At 37.7% G+C, this 16,371-nt stretch overlaps 1 protein-coding gene across 3 annotated transcripts in view; it reads right to left on the bottom strand.

Annotated features, from left to right (window-relative positions):
* LOC130145232 (N-acetylated-alpha-linked acidic dipeptidase 2-like) overlaps positions 1–15,934 on the bottom strand; it is a 33,140-nt gene extending 17,206 nt beyond the window's left edge. For 2 of the 3 annotated variants that reach the window (XM_056329840.1, XM_056329841.1), the window contains exons 1-12: positions 15,788–15,926; positions 14,150–14,261; positions 11,358–11,544; positions 9,841–9,942; positions 8,921–9,046; positions 8,052–8,238; positions 6,790–6,883; positions 6,412–6,510; positions 4,106–4,191; positions 3,400–3,519; positions 2,894–2,976; positions 111–174 (exon numbers count right to left, since the gene is read on the bottom strand). In XM_056329840.1, coding sequence (XP_056185815.1) covers positions 111–174; positions 2,894–2,976; positions 3,400–3,519; positions 4,106–4,191; positions 6,412–6,510; positions 6,790–6,883; positions 8,052–8,238; positions 8,921–9,046; positions 9,841–9,942; positions 11,358–11,544; positions 14,150–14,261; positions 15,788–15,869 — 1,342 coding nt within the window. In that variant the 5' untranslated portion in view covers positions 15,870–15,926. Of the gene's footprint in view, positions 1–110; positions 175–2,893; positions 2,977–3,399; positions 3,520–4,105; positions 4,192–6,411; positions 6,511–6,789; positions 6,884–8,051; positions 8,239–8,920; positions 9,047–9,840; positions 9,943–11,357; positions 11,545–14,149; positions 14,262–15,787 lie in introns of all 3 variants that reach the window. The other variant, XM_056329839.1, reaches the window with a different exon arrangement.
* Between the last annotated feature and the right edge of the window lie 437 nt (positions 15,935–16,371).

Below are 16,371 nucleotides of genomic sequence, written 5' to 3'. Positions count from 1 at the left end.
ATGGCATTACCTATCTTCAGTTTGCCACCTCTGGATGCAATAAATAATACAAAGTGAGCTATTAAAATTGACATCTGTGAAATAAGGTGAGTTAAAAACAAAGGACGCACCTTCTATAGAAGAATCTGTGTTGATGTAAGCAACCGCCCGTTCCTGGAGGATTCTAGAATTTTCCTGGAGTTGTAAAAGTGTAATTATTCTTTCAATTAGTGACATTTCATCAAGGGCATAAGTGCACTGTTTATTACAGCATTACCTTTAAGAACCCAGTCAGGATAAGTAGCATTATGTAACTTACTAATTATATTAATGCTTGAGGATGGGTCAATGATCTGGGCATCTGATTCTGCTTTCTGGGACTGAATTTGTTGTGGAAAACATCCAAAGAATGTCAGTGCTGCCTGCTGTATCACACAGGAGCAAGGTGGAACAGGAAAATTACTGAGCAGCATCGTAACAGGGTAAATTAAGGTTACACATGTATTTTCACCCTGAACTTGCAGTGCTTTTTAAACATGCAACATGTGACTGTGAGGTCAGCCAGAATTCCTCCACGCTTCTAATCCCTAGTTATCCATGTGAGCTCCAAGCACTGAACTCAACTTTAACACTGATAACCCAAGTGTTGCTGTCATTTCTGCACTCCTCCATTTCAAAAATGAGTAAGTCAAAGCACTAACATTTCCTATTAAAAAGGATTTGACCGACGGTTTTGAGTCAACCAAGCATTGCTTTCATAGTGAATATATACACACACTTGTTTAATTTTTGGCAAACTGGTAATTATGTTTGAAATTGATATTCTAATCAGTAAGTGGTACGTTACTAAGTCTTGGCTTTGTGATAGATAGTCTAATTAGATTAGTAATTGTTACTTGATTCATTCAGTTTATACCCTAGCTAATTATTTGTAAGTCACGTGAACTAAAAATTGAATTGGTAATTGATAACTTCATAATGAAATTAAAATCCTTAAACAGTAGAGGAGATTCTGCAAGAGAATCTGGATGGAGGGAGCAAGCCTGTATATGCATACATGAGGCCTTGCATATATGCAAAAGTATATTTGCAACATAAAGAAATTCTTTGATTCATGAGTAATGGAGACCATGTAACAAAAGGATATTGCCACAGTTGCAGAGTCTTTTTGTTACACAGAAGATGGTGAATATTATGGGTTCATTTTCCTCAAGATTTAGCACATGACAGATCTGGCAGCTGCAAAAAACACGAATGTAAGCTGTGAGGAATGTCTCTAGAGAAACTGAATCTAATTGAGGTGTAAACGAGTAGGAATGCACAACACCAGGATCAAGCAAGAAACCAATAATACAGAAACTCATTCAAGTTCAAATACGAATTGTGCTCAGGGCTGCCTAATCTACTACAGCTGCCATTTCATGAAATAATGGACAATATAATACCAGATAAGAAATTACTAAACAATAAACACTATAGAACAGCAGTAGCAATATGTGAATAAATCAAACATAAAAAGAACTCTTAATTTATTCATGACTTGCCCAAGAGAAATTGATCTTTTAAGTTTCACTGTTCCATATTCCTCACAGTTAAAACAATTGTGTGTTTTTTCTTTACAGCATCTAAATATGTGCACAGATACATAGAAAAAAAAATCACAAATAAAGTTTTATATAGTATACTTTTGTTACCAGTGGCATTCAGGTGGGATGAAACTTTACTGCCAACTCATTAAAATCTTTCAGTAAACGATTTCAAAGATAATTTAAATTATGCTTTCTTGATCCAATGTCCCATAAACCAACAGTAAGATGCAGAGAGTCTATTGCAGCTGGAAGCCAAACACTTTACAGGAGAAAGAATTAATGCAAGCCTAAAGGAACAGAAATCTCAGCTTTGTTACCAGCGGATTTCCTTGGTGTTTGGGAGCGTATTTCTGGTTTTTTCCCTCCTCTGTCATTTTGCCATGTAATTTTGTGGTTTACTAAAATACATGCCAATAAACTAAAAGAAAAAGATTAAAATGTTTTCTTTTATAGATTTTGAAAGCTCTATCCATATATCTAAATATAACCTTGTAAATAAAGTTCTAACAGAAGAACAAGGCAACAAATTTTTGTTAAACCATTCAGTACTAATAAATTGCTATAGTTCAGCATAAATGTGTTTCATCTGACATTTTTCTGCCTGCTCTATTTCTAGTTTGGGTTTTACAGACAAAGCAATGAAAACTCTTGTAAGATCTCTATTTTTTACCAGGGCTGAACAAATCCACTTACAGGATTAAAAACTGAATATGCCCAACAGGGAAAGGAAGAGAAAAACATTCAGAACCTCACTTTTGAATTTCCCAACATCCTTCCATAAGGCAGGAATATAGTCAGGGATCCCTCTGCAGAATTAATCGTCCTGCCCCTGAGACTTTACAACACTGGAAGTTTCATGGGGATCTGGAACTATAGACTCACAGATTACCTACCCTTTCGTTTGCCCAGGAGGATTACTTTCCACACCAAGGGCTTGGTGTGCGTATGGCTCAAAGTTACATGACCTGGGCTTTAGTTTATAGGAACTAAGGAATTTCCCAAATAGAAAGTTAGAAAATAAACCAATTTAGGTTATATAAAATGCTATCATTCTGTTAAATGAACAGATAGATTTCCAAATAGACAGCACTGAGGGTCTATTAGCTTTGAAACAAAGTAGATTTTTAAATCTTGGAAGATATAGTGCGCTTATGTTGTAAGAAGCTGGATAGGTAATTTGTACAAATGAGGGCCTCACAGGACCTGAAGGAGTCTGTTGTGCTCCAATTTTACCTTGAAGCTATTGATTGTAGTCTAGGAATAGATGCCACTGGGTACTGCAGCTGCCTGCAACAGACTTTCAAGTTTTGCTTTTTTTTATTTACCTCAGCCCATTCTGTGGAACCCAATAATCCAAATTCTTCTGCATCCCAGCTAGCAAATACAATAGTTCGCTTGGGTCTCCAACCTGCAATCACATAGCTAAACTTGAAAATTCAACTTAGAGTTAGAAAGTCTAGTGAAAGATCACAACAGCTAATTGAAATCACTTTAAAAATAGCACTTAATTGACATAGCAGTAAAAAAAAAAAAAAAAAAAAAAAAAAAAGAGGAACACATTATTGCAGAGGCATTTCTTCTTAATGCAATATTTTCATTCCACACAACTAAGAGGGTACTATTATACTGATGACAGACATGAAGAAATAAGTTCAGTCAGCTAAGATGCAATGCTACATATGCATCTCTTCAATGAATTTGTATCTTTCATAATGAGAAATACAACTTTCTGTAGAGGTGAAAACTGAGTCAATGCAACTGCTTATGTGACAGTTCCTCAAAGCTGATGTTTTCCATATCTGTCATTTTATGTGTGTAATAATTAAGTTACCTTCCATCTTCATTTTACCAAAACTCCGTACAACCTCTTGTAGAACAGCTACACCCGTAGTTGGATCGATACCACCAAACACCCAAGAGTCTCTATGACCTCCTAAAATAATATATCTGTCTGGAAACAAACACACAGTATCAATCCTTAATTAAAAATGCATTTAGGTTACCTGTATATCCTTTGATTGCATCCCTACTTGTGTCAAATGAAATACAAAATTTAATTCCAGTGCTACAAATTTATTTTTTAAGGTAATCTGCAATCATTTAATTACTCTACTTAAGTATATAAATGAAAACAAGAAATATTTTATATATATATTTCCACTTAAAAGTCTTTCATGTATATGACTAAGTATCAACAATAGTATGTTGAAGTCCCAAATCATCACTATTTTTCTGTACTTTGCATTGTGGTAGTTTTTGCAAAGGCAAAATGTATGAATGATGTTAGGGGAAACCTACTGTAAAATGACAAGCGTTAAAAAAAAAATTGTCCGACATCTATCATTCTAGCATTCTCACTCAAATATATTCTTGGGAATGCCAACGAAAAACAGTGTGATGGGTGGGACATTTATTAAGGGTTTCTCAGATTCCATATTATCTGACTATCTAAAAAACTAGGAGGTTTTTGCAACATGACAACAAGATCACCAGACACAAAATTAAGAGGGAATTAAAATCATCACACTCATGCTCACCTGGTTCTACGGCTCCTCTGAGGATGCCAATGACATTGTAAATTCGTGTTATTTTATTGTTTGTATGAACATGCATTCTGACTTTTCTGAAACGAAAAGCAGTATGGAGTAACAATTTCTGACTGAGAAGGCAATAAAAAGTCAACATTAACAACTTGTAAGCCAGAAAGTTTGTGTTTCTGTTCTGCTTTGTGTATTAGCACTGATCTAACCTGTTATGCTGTATCAGTATCCCATTTTTTATTTCAGGTTAACCTCCTGACAGAAAGATACCTTAGAAAAAACCCTATGGACCGTAGCAATCTATAAACTTTCAAACATTTACAGAATTTATTGAATTGTTATTTATGGGAGTCAATTGGATAACTGTATATTACAGGAGTAAACTGAAAAGCATATACAGTAATTAAAAATAGATTTACATTTTGACCAAAATTATAATGCTGGTTACACATTTTTTTTACAAAGAATACACTCTGGTTTCTAGAATAATTCCATGTCATAAGATAGAGTTGGAGAGAAGGTCACTAGAAATATTCACACAGGAATAAACTGAAATCTCTGTTTAGGACAGCAGATCTAAGTGACCAGGATCTGTCAATCTTCCATCCCTACCCTGCTGCACACACACCCCACCCCACACCCCCCCACCCCCATTAAAATCTGCTTGTGAAATTTTATCAAAAGGAAGGAAATTCATGTATTAGAAGAGTTAAAAATAATGTAGTATTCAGCCCCTCTTAACCCGTAGAAGAAACAAAGCATCAAGCAATGCTTTTTTGTGTGTTTGGCAAAACCCCAAGCGTTTCACATTTGAAGTTATCTTTTCAGCAGCAAATCTGCATAGTTGTCAAAATCCAAACCTACTTCAGGACAGCTACTGGATTTTTGCCCAGAAAATAACTGACACTGGTGCCTTGAGTATGCATATACTTGCACACTTTCCATGTGCAAGTGACTTTCTAACTAGATTCAGAAGGTTCATTTTGATATGGAGCTACTCTGAGAAAGAAGTGTATGTAGGATTAGCCCACATTTACAAAAACTGTTACCCTATCAAGTAGGAAGATGTTAAAAAGTGCATTCAGAAATATTTCCCATGGATGTATTTTGTGGATGAATCGTATTGTTTCTTTTCTCACTGTTGCTCTTCAAGACATTCCAAACAGCACCTTAATTATGTCAGATATGCTTTCTTATTTATTTATTCCTACTTTATTCATTTTCAGCTAGTGTTAAAGCAGAGCAGAAAAATGATAAAATTGTATATCAGACATACTCTCATTTTGCGGGAGGCGGAGCAGTGATAATGATACACCATTTTTACACACTGTTCGTTGTGGTCCACTACCAGTCCTCACAGAATAGTATCTCATGTAAACGGAAAGTATTTTTATGTGAAAAAGTGACAGAAAAGTGATCTTTAGCTTTATGTACTGTAGCTTATCAGTTATAAAAAAGGAAGTACGCTATGACAGTCCCTGATCACCAAATGCAATCGTAATGCAGCTTGGTCTGCCGGAGAGCAACTCTTAGTTCTGAAGACTTGGAAAGTTGTATTTCTCTGTTAGAGCTGAAAAAATGTAAACCGCAAACATACTACTGATAATCCAGCTGGTCAAAGGATAGTTCCTCCAAAAAAAAATTAGCAAGATGTATGTGCCTTGGGCTCTTCTATCCTGTTATTGCTTTCAACCATGGGGCCTGCCAGCTTTGGGGCACAGTTAATGAACTCCCAAATAATTGCTACACTTCAAAGCTCTAAGTTCATAGAAACCCTGGGAGGCTTCCAGTGGAACTTTCCCTTTTTTTTTTTTTTTTTTTTTTTTTTTTTTAAGGGAAACATATATCCGAAAGAACTACTGAATTGTCAGTCCTTCCCTGTTGGACCGGTACAAGCTGGTTTTCCTATTCCTTTGGTCATCAGAAACAGAAAAGAAAAACCAAACTTGAAGTGAGGAGGGAGTTTTGTGTTAATTCAACAGCATTAAAAAATGCCTACTTAATTCTATATAGCCTTTTTAAAAAGGACCAGTGAAACAAAAGTAAGAATTAAAGTTGAGATGTCAGGGCTGGACCTACACCCTCTGAATCTCTCTAGCTATTGACAGTGGGAACACTGAAAAAACCCCATAGTTTTGATAATTTATTTTTAAATTCTAATAATTATCACCAGGTGTTTCCCACTCAGAAGGAAGTCAATTTCTCCAGAATATCTCTAGATGCATTGTTTCACAGTCTTTTTCTTGTTGAGATTTCCACCCCACCCCCCAATATTTTATACATAGGCAAGTGTTAAAACGGACCTTGTAGAAGAGTTGTCTGCAAATCCTGGCCCTATGTTATAAGACACATTGAGACTTCCCTTCCAGCTGCCGTCTGGAGCTGCGGGTCCTCCCATTGCACTGCCAAGTGAAAACCAAGACAAATGGAGTTGACCAGTAGGCTAAAACTTAAATTCCCTTAATGATTACTGCACCTAAACCAAGATGAGTTTACAAACTTCTTGAAAACATATGCTAGAAACATATTGCTTTGAATTTTCCACATTTTCTGAAGCACATGCTGCTATAAAAGAACAATAAGTACAAGTAACAGCATGGATTTTGGCATCTTAGTACAAAAAGTTTTGCTGCACGTTTGTGAATAGTGACTTCTGGTGAAGAGGACTGATGTATACTCACCGTAATAATACTTCTGCGTCATGATATCCAATGGGATGAACTGGGATTTTGGGAATCCCTACACCTTCATTAACTTTATACCTGAAAGCATACTCTGAGAAACCAGAACAAAACATCAAGTTTGTAGTGCTCTTAGCACCTTTCACCAAACTGGAAATACTTTTGAAGAGTGCAGCCGCACAGTAGCCACAAGCATGCATCATTTTTTTTAATTCTTACATCATTTCTTAGATATTGCTTCTAGGAAACCAAAATGTAATGACAGAACAACTAACCCAATAGTGCATCTGCCCAGCTGTGTAAGAGAAGTCCCCGCTTTTGATGCAAGGCTAGATTTGTTGTCCATCCATACTATTACAGCTCCTCAAAGCTGACTGTGAGAAAACCGAGCTGGTGTGTGAGGTGAAGATGGCCCCTGTGCAGCCTGCTGGCAAGCTGCAGAAGACATCCACAGATGCATTTACCTATGTTGAAGACAGTTAGTGTCCCTCTGAACCTGTTGGGCCAGACACACGCAATCTATGCTGGCTTTTTTCAGTAGATTGTTGTCTTACGCACCCAAAAACCATCACACAAACCAGTAAGCTTTCCAGAAGCACCCCTGTATCCCCATCCCATCAGCAGACAGGACTGGTAGGCATCTTAGTTCAGACTGAGTTCAGGATGCCTACAAGGAGAAGACAAGCACATAGTGCCAAGTTTCAAAATACTCCAGGCTACTGTTATTTTTACTATTTTATATATTATATATATATATATATATATATATAAAATAAAAGAAATTTTACTCCCTGTAAAGACAAATTTAAACTGTTTTTCTGCTTGGAATTTAGGGTCAACAAGGAAACATACCTCCAAGCAAAGCTGTTACTCCTTTTTGATGGTAGACTACAATTTAGTTTAAACTGGTCCTCTTGGGAAACACAGATATTTAAAAATGGCTATAAATTCTTGCCATTTTCTGCTGCTTCACAGTCTGTAAACCTACATGTCCTGCTTTTCTAGAAGTTACAAGGCTGGGATCATACAAAGAGATTTTCCTAAACACTTACTTTCCCTGCCTAACTCAAAAGCAACCGATTGAAAGGACATACAGGTAGAACTTAGTCTGCAATAGGAAAATTAACTCCTGCTAAAAATAACTTTAATCAGCTCTTTGCTTTACATCTTTACTGAAAATAAATTAATTTCTAGTGCCACAATAATTTTCAGCACCAGTTTATAAATTACTTGATGGCCCAGGGTACAGATCTTCCACTCACCTTTTGCAGGATAACCTGGTGTTAAAGGGTCCCCAGCTCCATTCAGGTTTAACACATTTCCACGCTGGGCTCCTCCACCTGGAAGGTTCCAGCCATCTGGATAAGCCTCTACTCCTGGGGCACAGTAGTCAGCAGGGTCTGAATAAAGTATGATCCCTTTGGCTCCTGCTAATATGGCATTTTTAACCTGTGAAATTATTTGCTTTTAAGAAATGCCTTTTGGGGTTTTTATCTTTTTGTCTTTTTTAATGTGGTAATAAATCTGAATGTTGCAATTTACTCCCATGAGGACATAGCTTTAGAAGTTTTGTATGTGGCAGGGTGAAAATGACCACAGACTCAGCAGAAGAACAAACCACGGTGAAGCACAGTATGTTTGTTATTGGTGTCACACCTTTACTCATAGCACAAGACTGAAATAAAGCACAGGACATAAAACTGAAGCACAAAAACTGATCACTACCCTCACTGCCCCACTGTCACCAATTCTGTCAGAGTTGTTATCTAATGTCAGAAAAGTTAGTCACTCAGTCCGTTTGCATCAGACTCCTTGACTAATATTTCTTCCAAATATTGCAGTTCTATGGATACAAAGTGTTAAAAGCTTTGGCCTTACAAACTACTCAGTTCCCTAAAGGAATCTCTTGCAAGAACTGCCCAAGGAGTTTGCAGTCATCTCAGGCTCAGGAGATTAATAAATTCATCTGTTTTTATTGTTTTGGAAGTTATTCTTAGAAGGCAGTCACAACGGATATATTGCAGGCTTCCTTCTGCTCCTGTGCTCCAGCTTACAGCCCCCATTAACTCCTGCCAGCACTACCAGGAGCAGTCTCTGATCCACAGAGGAAAAAATAAAACACGATCCTTACTTTGTTTCCTCGGAAGATCTTCCCATATCTGGCAATGACAATCTTTCCTGTGCAGTTAATTCCCATGTCACGCTCCAGCTTAAAAAAATCTTCGATACGGCCATAATTCACATACACGAGATCTGCCTGCACAGGAAAGAGAAGCAGTTTCATGGCAGCTGGTCATTCAACAAACAAAATATCTGCTTTCAGAAATACACAGTTTTGTTCACTATGTATGATATAGTTATTGTTTTGCATTTCTACAAATGAAATTCAGTGCCCATAAAAACAATAGCAAAAGATATCCCTAATATTCTACAGCAAGCACAGCTCACACTGCTGACATTTCTGTATTATCCTGCATTTAACATCAGCCTTATAAACGGGTTGGAAATTAAACCAACATACTTTGCTACACTGACAAACTTCTGTGCCCATGAAAAAATAGTGGTATTCCTTGCATACACAAACACTGCCATGAATGCAACATCGCCCTGACTTGTTCCTCCATCATGAATTACCACATTAAGTGAGGGATTTTTGTAGCCTTTGAAGATACGCACTTAATCCAAAATGTCTCCTGAATTTATTTATATATTACTATTTGTACTTAAGACTTAAACAAGCCCTCTCCTTATGATCAAGTAATGTGGAGTAATCTGAGATGTATCCAAAATTTTCCATAAAGATAAAAACTTTTCATTTATTATATGATTCAGAGTTCTAGAAATCTGAGAAAGCTTTTTTTTGTAATAGGAGACTTCTAACCTTCACACGGTATGTGGCCTAGCTGTCCTTAAGTGGTCTCTTATACTAATGGTTAATTAAAACTGTTACAACAAATATTTTGAGAAGTTGGAGCAATCTACCCCAGCAAGTGTTTTGCAGAATATGACTTCAGCTAATAATAACCTTACCTAATTTTTTTTTTTTCTTACCTCTGGCACTCCTTGTGCTGAAAAAGCATTATAGGGTGGTAGTATATCAGTAACATTTTCATACCCTTGTGGAGGTTGTTCAAACAATGATGTATTGAAAATCTATCAATAAAGAACAGAAGTCTTTGGTTAAAAACTCTACCTCCAGGCACAAGTTTGTACACTAAGCTTGGCTATTGCAAATGATATGCCAGTTTCCATAAACTGTCAGCAAAAAATACAGTTCTAACTAGCACATGTAAGTTCAAACTAAAAACCAGCTAGAGATGCATAGCTGATTTTTTATAACAGAATGTAGATATGAATACAGAAAGACAGATCGCTCTGTATTTAGACTTCACTCTGTATTCAGAGATGTTCATCAGTCATTGCCTGAACCTAAGCAAAGAAGTAGCTCGAAATTGCCAAGAGGTGGTGGCAATCAAAACACACCTATTTCATCCATGCCATCACAGGTATTTTTTGTGATTACTCCCACCTGCATTATTACTATTCCCTTGACCTCTTTACTAGTTACACTCCTGTTAAACATGCTGCCTTTTATCACAGTCTGTTGTAACACATTACCTCAAGGTTCATGTCCACTCTGTCACCTTGTGAGATTATAGCTGAGAGACTTGGGGGTTTCTGGAAGAATTTCTCCATTCTTTCACCTCTAAGATCATGTCATCCCTGAGCACATACATATTCCTTAGTTTCTACCAGGGCTTTTTATCCCTACATATGTGCTATAACGCTTCTCTAGCAGTCCCATCTCCTCTCCTTGCTCAGGCTCCTTGTCAGATTTTACATCTACTTCTTTATTCCCCCGGGTGTACAAAATGAAGGACGTGATTATAAACCAACTGTTTGTTATTACTTCCGCCACTAACTTAGGAGACACCATAGGAAGCCAGCAGGATCAGGTGCTTCATACAATGGGTAGTATCTGCATGGCATTCTTTACCTCAGCATACTGTGGAAGCAAAAATTGCACAGATGTTCAAGCAGGGTTTGGATAGATACTTGGAAGAGAGATCTAATGAGGGCCACTAACAGGTTAAATACTTGGAAAAGAGGTTTAATGAACATTCTTAAACCCTAATTACATCATGCTCAGAGAAGCCCTGAGCTGAAAACAGCTAGACACTGGAAGAATTGCATGCCTTAAAAACATTTCTTTGCTCTTAAACACCGCTGTGCATCCACTTAAGGCTGTTTATGGAATATTGGATATTGGCCTAGGTGTATCCTTAAGCTGAGCCAGTATGGTCATTCTTACATCTTACTGCCTACTGGTGTTAATTGCAGCCTCTCCAAACATCCGCTCTCTACCGTATGAAGCACTGAGATTGCAGCCACTCTGCTCTTCTGCTGCACAGCCAGGAAAACCTTTTCTAAATATGAGTTCCCTTTGCACTGAATTTTTTTCATGCTATAAAGCACATGCTGCAGTGACTGGATGGGAAAACAGAGGAAGGTACTGCTTCTTTAAAGAAGTCTTACGTAAATACAGTTTAATCATTAAGTAAGATCACCTCATTCCCTTGATCATCAATTATTGAGATGTAGTTTGGCTGTTTTTCATTTGGGTACGAAAGAAGCACATCATAATGAACAAGTTCTGCTGAATCCAGTCCAAATTCCTTCCACTGGCCTTGAATTTGCTTGGCAAGAAGAAGATTCTGTTCAGTTCCTGCGAGGTGAGGCAACTTGGTAAACAAGCTAGAATAAAACGGAAAATTGCTAGTAAGCTGCACAAGCAGGGAGGCACAACAGCAAACTAGGATCGGTGTGTACAAAGCTTATCTTCATGCCACATGCACAGACAGTAAGGTCTTATAATTAAAGTCCGAGCTGTATAATGTGATTCTTTATCAGGGTCAATTTATCAGGATAAGCACAAAATGTATCAGAGCAGAGGATCTTTCCTGAGGCCTTAAGATGATTCAGCTGAACCCTTCTGTTTGCACAGCAAGAATAGGCACATCTATGCACAAGCAATGAAAATCAGTGTCAAAGACATTCAGCAAAAGAATATGAATAGTATCCAAGGAGCAGAAATTGATACAGAAAAGCTACACACTCAGAAAGGAGCTCTCCATATAATTCTGGTATCTGATGATGGGCTTGTACATTGTTGGCATAACATGTACTAGTAAGCTTAACTTGAATATAATTATGCCAAATTATCTGCACAGTCATGTTCTTTTTTTTTTTTTCTTAATCAGAAGCCTGAATAATAAAAGCCTTATTAAGAAAATTTACATCCAGATGAGATATAGCATATAATGTTGATAAATAGTCAGAAACAATATCCAGACCCTCTGGGCTACCCTACAGAAATCTGTCTACAATTTGTTTGGCCCACAGAACAAATGAGTTATGGTGAATGCTGATCAGTCAGCTGGGTGCTAAGCACCAGCTTCAACTTCCCAACAGGCTACTTTTGAATATCTGCCCCATGGATATCAGATACCATTAATTACCGTTAATTAGTGGTACCATATACCATGATTAGTACTACTCCACCCTGTCCCTTCTGACTATTTTCAACCCATGGAAGAACTTAAAGGTGGGCACAACATCAGCCTTTTTCAGTCACCAAGGTCCTCTTTCAATCACCAGAACTTGTCATAGACAGCAGCCTTGCAATCATAACACCCAGGTCAACCCCACCTGTGCCCCTGGATTGGCACGCATCTAGATTCTCTAAGCAAACCACAACCTCCAGCCCTGTGCTATTGTCTTTCCCTCTCTTCAAACCGTGGTGGTATGCACCGGCTGGAAGCAACCTTTGCTGAAGCTTGTTGCCTGTCTTCCTCTCGCACATTAATGCTCTAGAGCATTTTAAATACCTTTTAATTCCTTAAGTACTCTAGTTTAAATAATACATGTGTTATCAGGAAAAATATACAGAACAACACGGGATGCCTTTTTTCAATTTTTCACTTCCAAACAGTTTCATCCTTTCCAGAGGTATGATTCAATGTTAAGGTCCAAGTGCATTTTCTGAGACTCATAGTTTGTTTTCCCCACTTGACAAAAGCAGATTTGGTAGTCTGAAAAAGTAAGAATATGGACCAAAATTCTCAAGTTCACATTTTTTTATGCTTTTAACAAACTGTTTGGATAGTATATTAATATATTTTTTCTGCAGTTCCTGCTTTGTATTTGAATCTAGGAAAAAAACCTGTATGATGCCTTTGGTCCATCATCTAAGCAAGCAGACAAACCACATACCATTAATGCCCTATGGCCAAGAAACTTTAGCATAATCGCAGTGCTATTTCATGCCGTTGTCAATCTCTGTGTTGCCTAGATTTTTACTCAAACATAATCTTCAGGAACCCTCCAAGCTACTGAGAGCAACAAAGACCAAATAAGATAAGGCCTATAACTTAAAAAGCTAATTGATGTTAGAAATGTAACCTTTAGAATAAATGTACAGGAATCAAATTTGTCAGTAATCCTTTGATGTTTTTGATGCAGCTGCTGGCTTACATGCTGAATACCATGTTACTAACTAGAGGTTATATTTGTTTACTTTTTGTGTGAACACATTTGTTCGTCTGTAAAAGATATAAATATGTACAATAATATTTTTTTCATTACTAGTAAAATACACCGAAAAAAAAGAGGCTATTTCTATATCCCTGGCATCTTAAATAGTTTGGAAAAACCACATGGATGCACTAGGACACAAAAAAGTATATTTAAGGCTAACCAACCACACGCACACGCTGTGCATGAATGGAGCCCTTCATCTTCTGAAATAGAAGACAGGGTATAATGGGATCTCACAAACCCAATTAACAGCACGTTATCCAATGGGGCCACACCAAAGGAATTACCAGTTCTAAGTATACATGCAACCTAGTGCCATGAAAACTATAGCATTTTTAATGCTACATTTTTAATATATTCATTTTCTAATTAGACTGTAGCAAAATCGTCTCAGTCTGAAAGAAAGCAAAGTTATCTGATGTTAGAGCTTCAGACCTTGTGAGGAAAAACCAAACACACTGCATTAAATCAAGACTATGGAAAATCATAACAAAAAAGAATGATAAGCACTGGCAGTCATGCAGCTTGAGAGAAGTACACTTAACAGTACAACTACTCCAAAAAGCTAACTTAAAAACCAGGGACTGGGGGAACAGACAGGCTGTGCTCCATCACCTTCTCCCAGATATTCTGTAAAAACCAAATACTTTCAAAGCACTTTAACAGCTCTGCTTTCAGAGGCTTGTTCTTGAAGACGATGTTATCACTTCCTGACTTTTGTGACTGATAAAATTATTTAAAAACCAAGATGCACAGGGCTTACCGAAGAAATTGCTTGATGTTTTCTGCTTTCATTTCAGCCACAAGTTTCTGTCTCACATTTTGATAGACATCTGTAGTGTTGGGGTCTTTTCCATCTGGTTTTGTAAACCATCCTGAAACACATTTGAAAAGCTGTCTTCTTAGCAAGAACCCTGGTCCTCACATATTTGAGCCCATGCGCAGCCTGAAGTACAGGACAGTTTCATTAAAACCACGAGATGAACAGGGCTTAAAGCACCCTCTGTCAGTATTTTCTGGCTCAAACACAGAAGCAGAAAAGTAAAGTATACGTCATTGACTGAATTGCCTAAAAAATGACATAATTAAAAGAGCACACCTTAAAACTCTTGTAAATACTGTCCCCTTTTGAAGGCAGATTCACCTATCATTTATTTTAAAGTACAGTTTAAATTCTCAAATAACTGTTTGCAGTGTGAGGATACTGCTGATACTTTTGATGAAATTCCCTTATTTAATTTATACACATATTTAAAGAAAGATATATTCAAAGAGAAGATCTCGGATTCAATAGCCACCCTGACAGCATTATAATAGTTATAGATTTGGGGAAGGGTGGGGTTAGTCTTTTTAATAATTAAAAGAATAATGTTAACCAACCCCCCAGTCAGTTTTAAAAAGTTAAAGATTTTTCAGTAGCCATAAATCTAAAAGGAGTCTATCAACAATACAAATTTGTCTTAAAAAAAAACCCCAACAATTCTTTTCATTATTAGAGCTAGAAAATCCCAAACTGGGAAAACTGTCACAATAAAGCCAAGCATATATGCTGTCATATGCACAATATATATGACCTGTTAGACTTAAATGCAGCTTTAGTAACACTCTGAACGTAACAGTGATGCTGGATCAGACCAAAGGTCCATCTTGCCTGGAATCCTGTTTTGGAGCATGGCCAAAAGATGAAGTTCAGGGAAATGTGTAAGAATAGCATAGGCACCAGAAATTTGCAGCTCAGGGATCTCCTAAATCAAACTAATGGTTTTTATATTTAATAACCCTCATGGGTTTTTCCTTCATGCTTTAGCCTTAGGTGTGTGCTACAACAGAAGTTTAAAAAGCACAGATGCAGACATGCAATTTTAGAATTAAAATCAAATGCTGCAAGTGACTGCATTAAATAATCTAATACTCTAGTGAAGTTCATGGTACATGATGAAAAATTCAGCAACTCCACTCTTGGATGTCAGTCAAAACTCCTCCTCCTGTACATTCTGCCCTTAACTTCTAAAATAGTAACTGAATAGATGCATTTAAATAGATCTTCAGTAAAAATCAGGAAATACAAATAAAATAAAAATATCTGGAGATTTTGCAACCACGTAAGTCTCAATCTCTTCTATTAAACTTTCCTCTTTGAATGGCTGACTGCCCGTTACGGGATGCTGTCAATTCACCGGGGCTCGTCTTGGGCTGAAGCCCACGGCCATTATATTCCTCACTCCCTAAAGACCCAAATTGCTAGAGAGAACATCTTCGAAAAACAGTAGGATGAATATTTTATAACATCCCTAAAAGCAGGAAAAGCTCCCTGGTGGGGAGTTAATCGCAACAGGGGTTGCACGTAAGTATCCATAGAGGGCAAAGGCTGCAGGCTGAGCCCCTGTGTCCCTGTACTCACCAGCAAGAAAGCCCAGCAAGAAGCAGCCCAGCAGCCCAGGGCAGCCCAGCCATGCGCGGAGGGTGGCCTTCCTCCTGGCCATACGGGCACCGGTGGCCAGCAGCTTTGCGGGATGTGAGGAGGGATGGCAAGCAGCTGCTTTCCTCCTCCTCCCTCTCCTCCTCCTCCTCCCGCCCTCAGCCCCAGGGCTGCCCTTGGCTGCTGTGTCTCTCAGCTCTGGTTCTGCCTAACCAGCCTTAATCTCCAGATGATGATGATTTTCTGAGTGCAATAAAACACACTTCTTCATCTCAATCCACAGGACAGTTTGTGTGTAGCTGTATGTGTATCTCTATAACAAATATGCATCTAGACTGTGTGCCAAGCAATGCATAAATACTAACTTAAAGGTTAATTTCTATTAAGTATCAGAACTTTCCAGTTTTCAAAGTTCCTGTTTTAGGCTTAACCACAATCAGTATTTGTTTCAGTGGAAGTGGCCTAGAGATGAAATGGAGGAAGGGAAAACTTGTTTTCTCTTTACCCAGGAAGCTCTGAATTGCTCCGCTTTGTAATCTGTGGTTACATTAATCCTTGGCAAGTGA

Source organism: Falco biarmicus, chromosome 2 (assembly GCF_023638135.1).
Source record: "Falco biarmicus isolate bFalBia1 chromosome 2, bFalBia1.pri, whole genome shotgun sequence".
NCBI classification, from domain to species: domain Eukaryota; kingdom Metazoa; phylum Chordata; class Aves; order Falconiformes; family Falconidae; genus Falco; species Falco biarmicus.
This window is presented reverse-complemented; position numbering and strand designations above follow the sequence as displayed.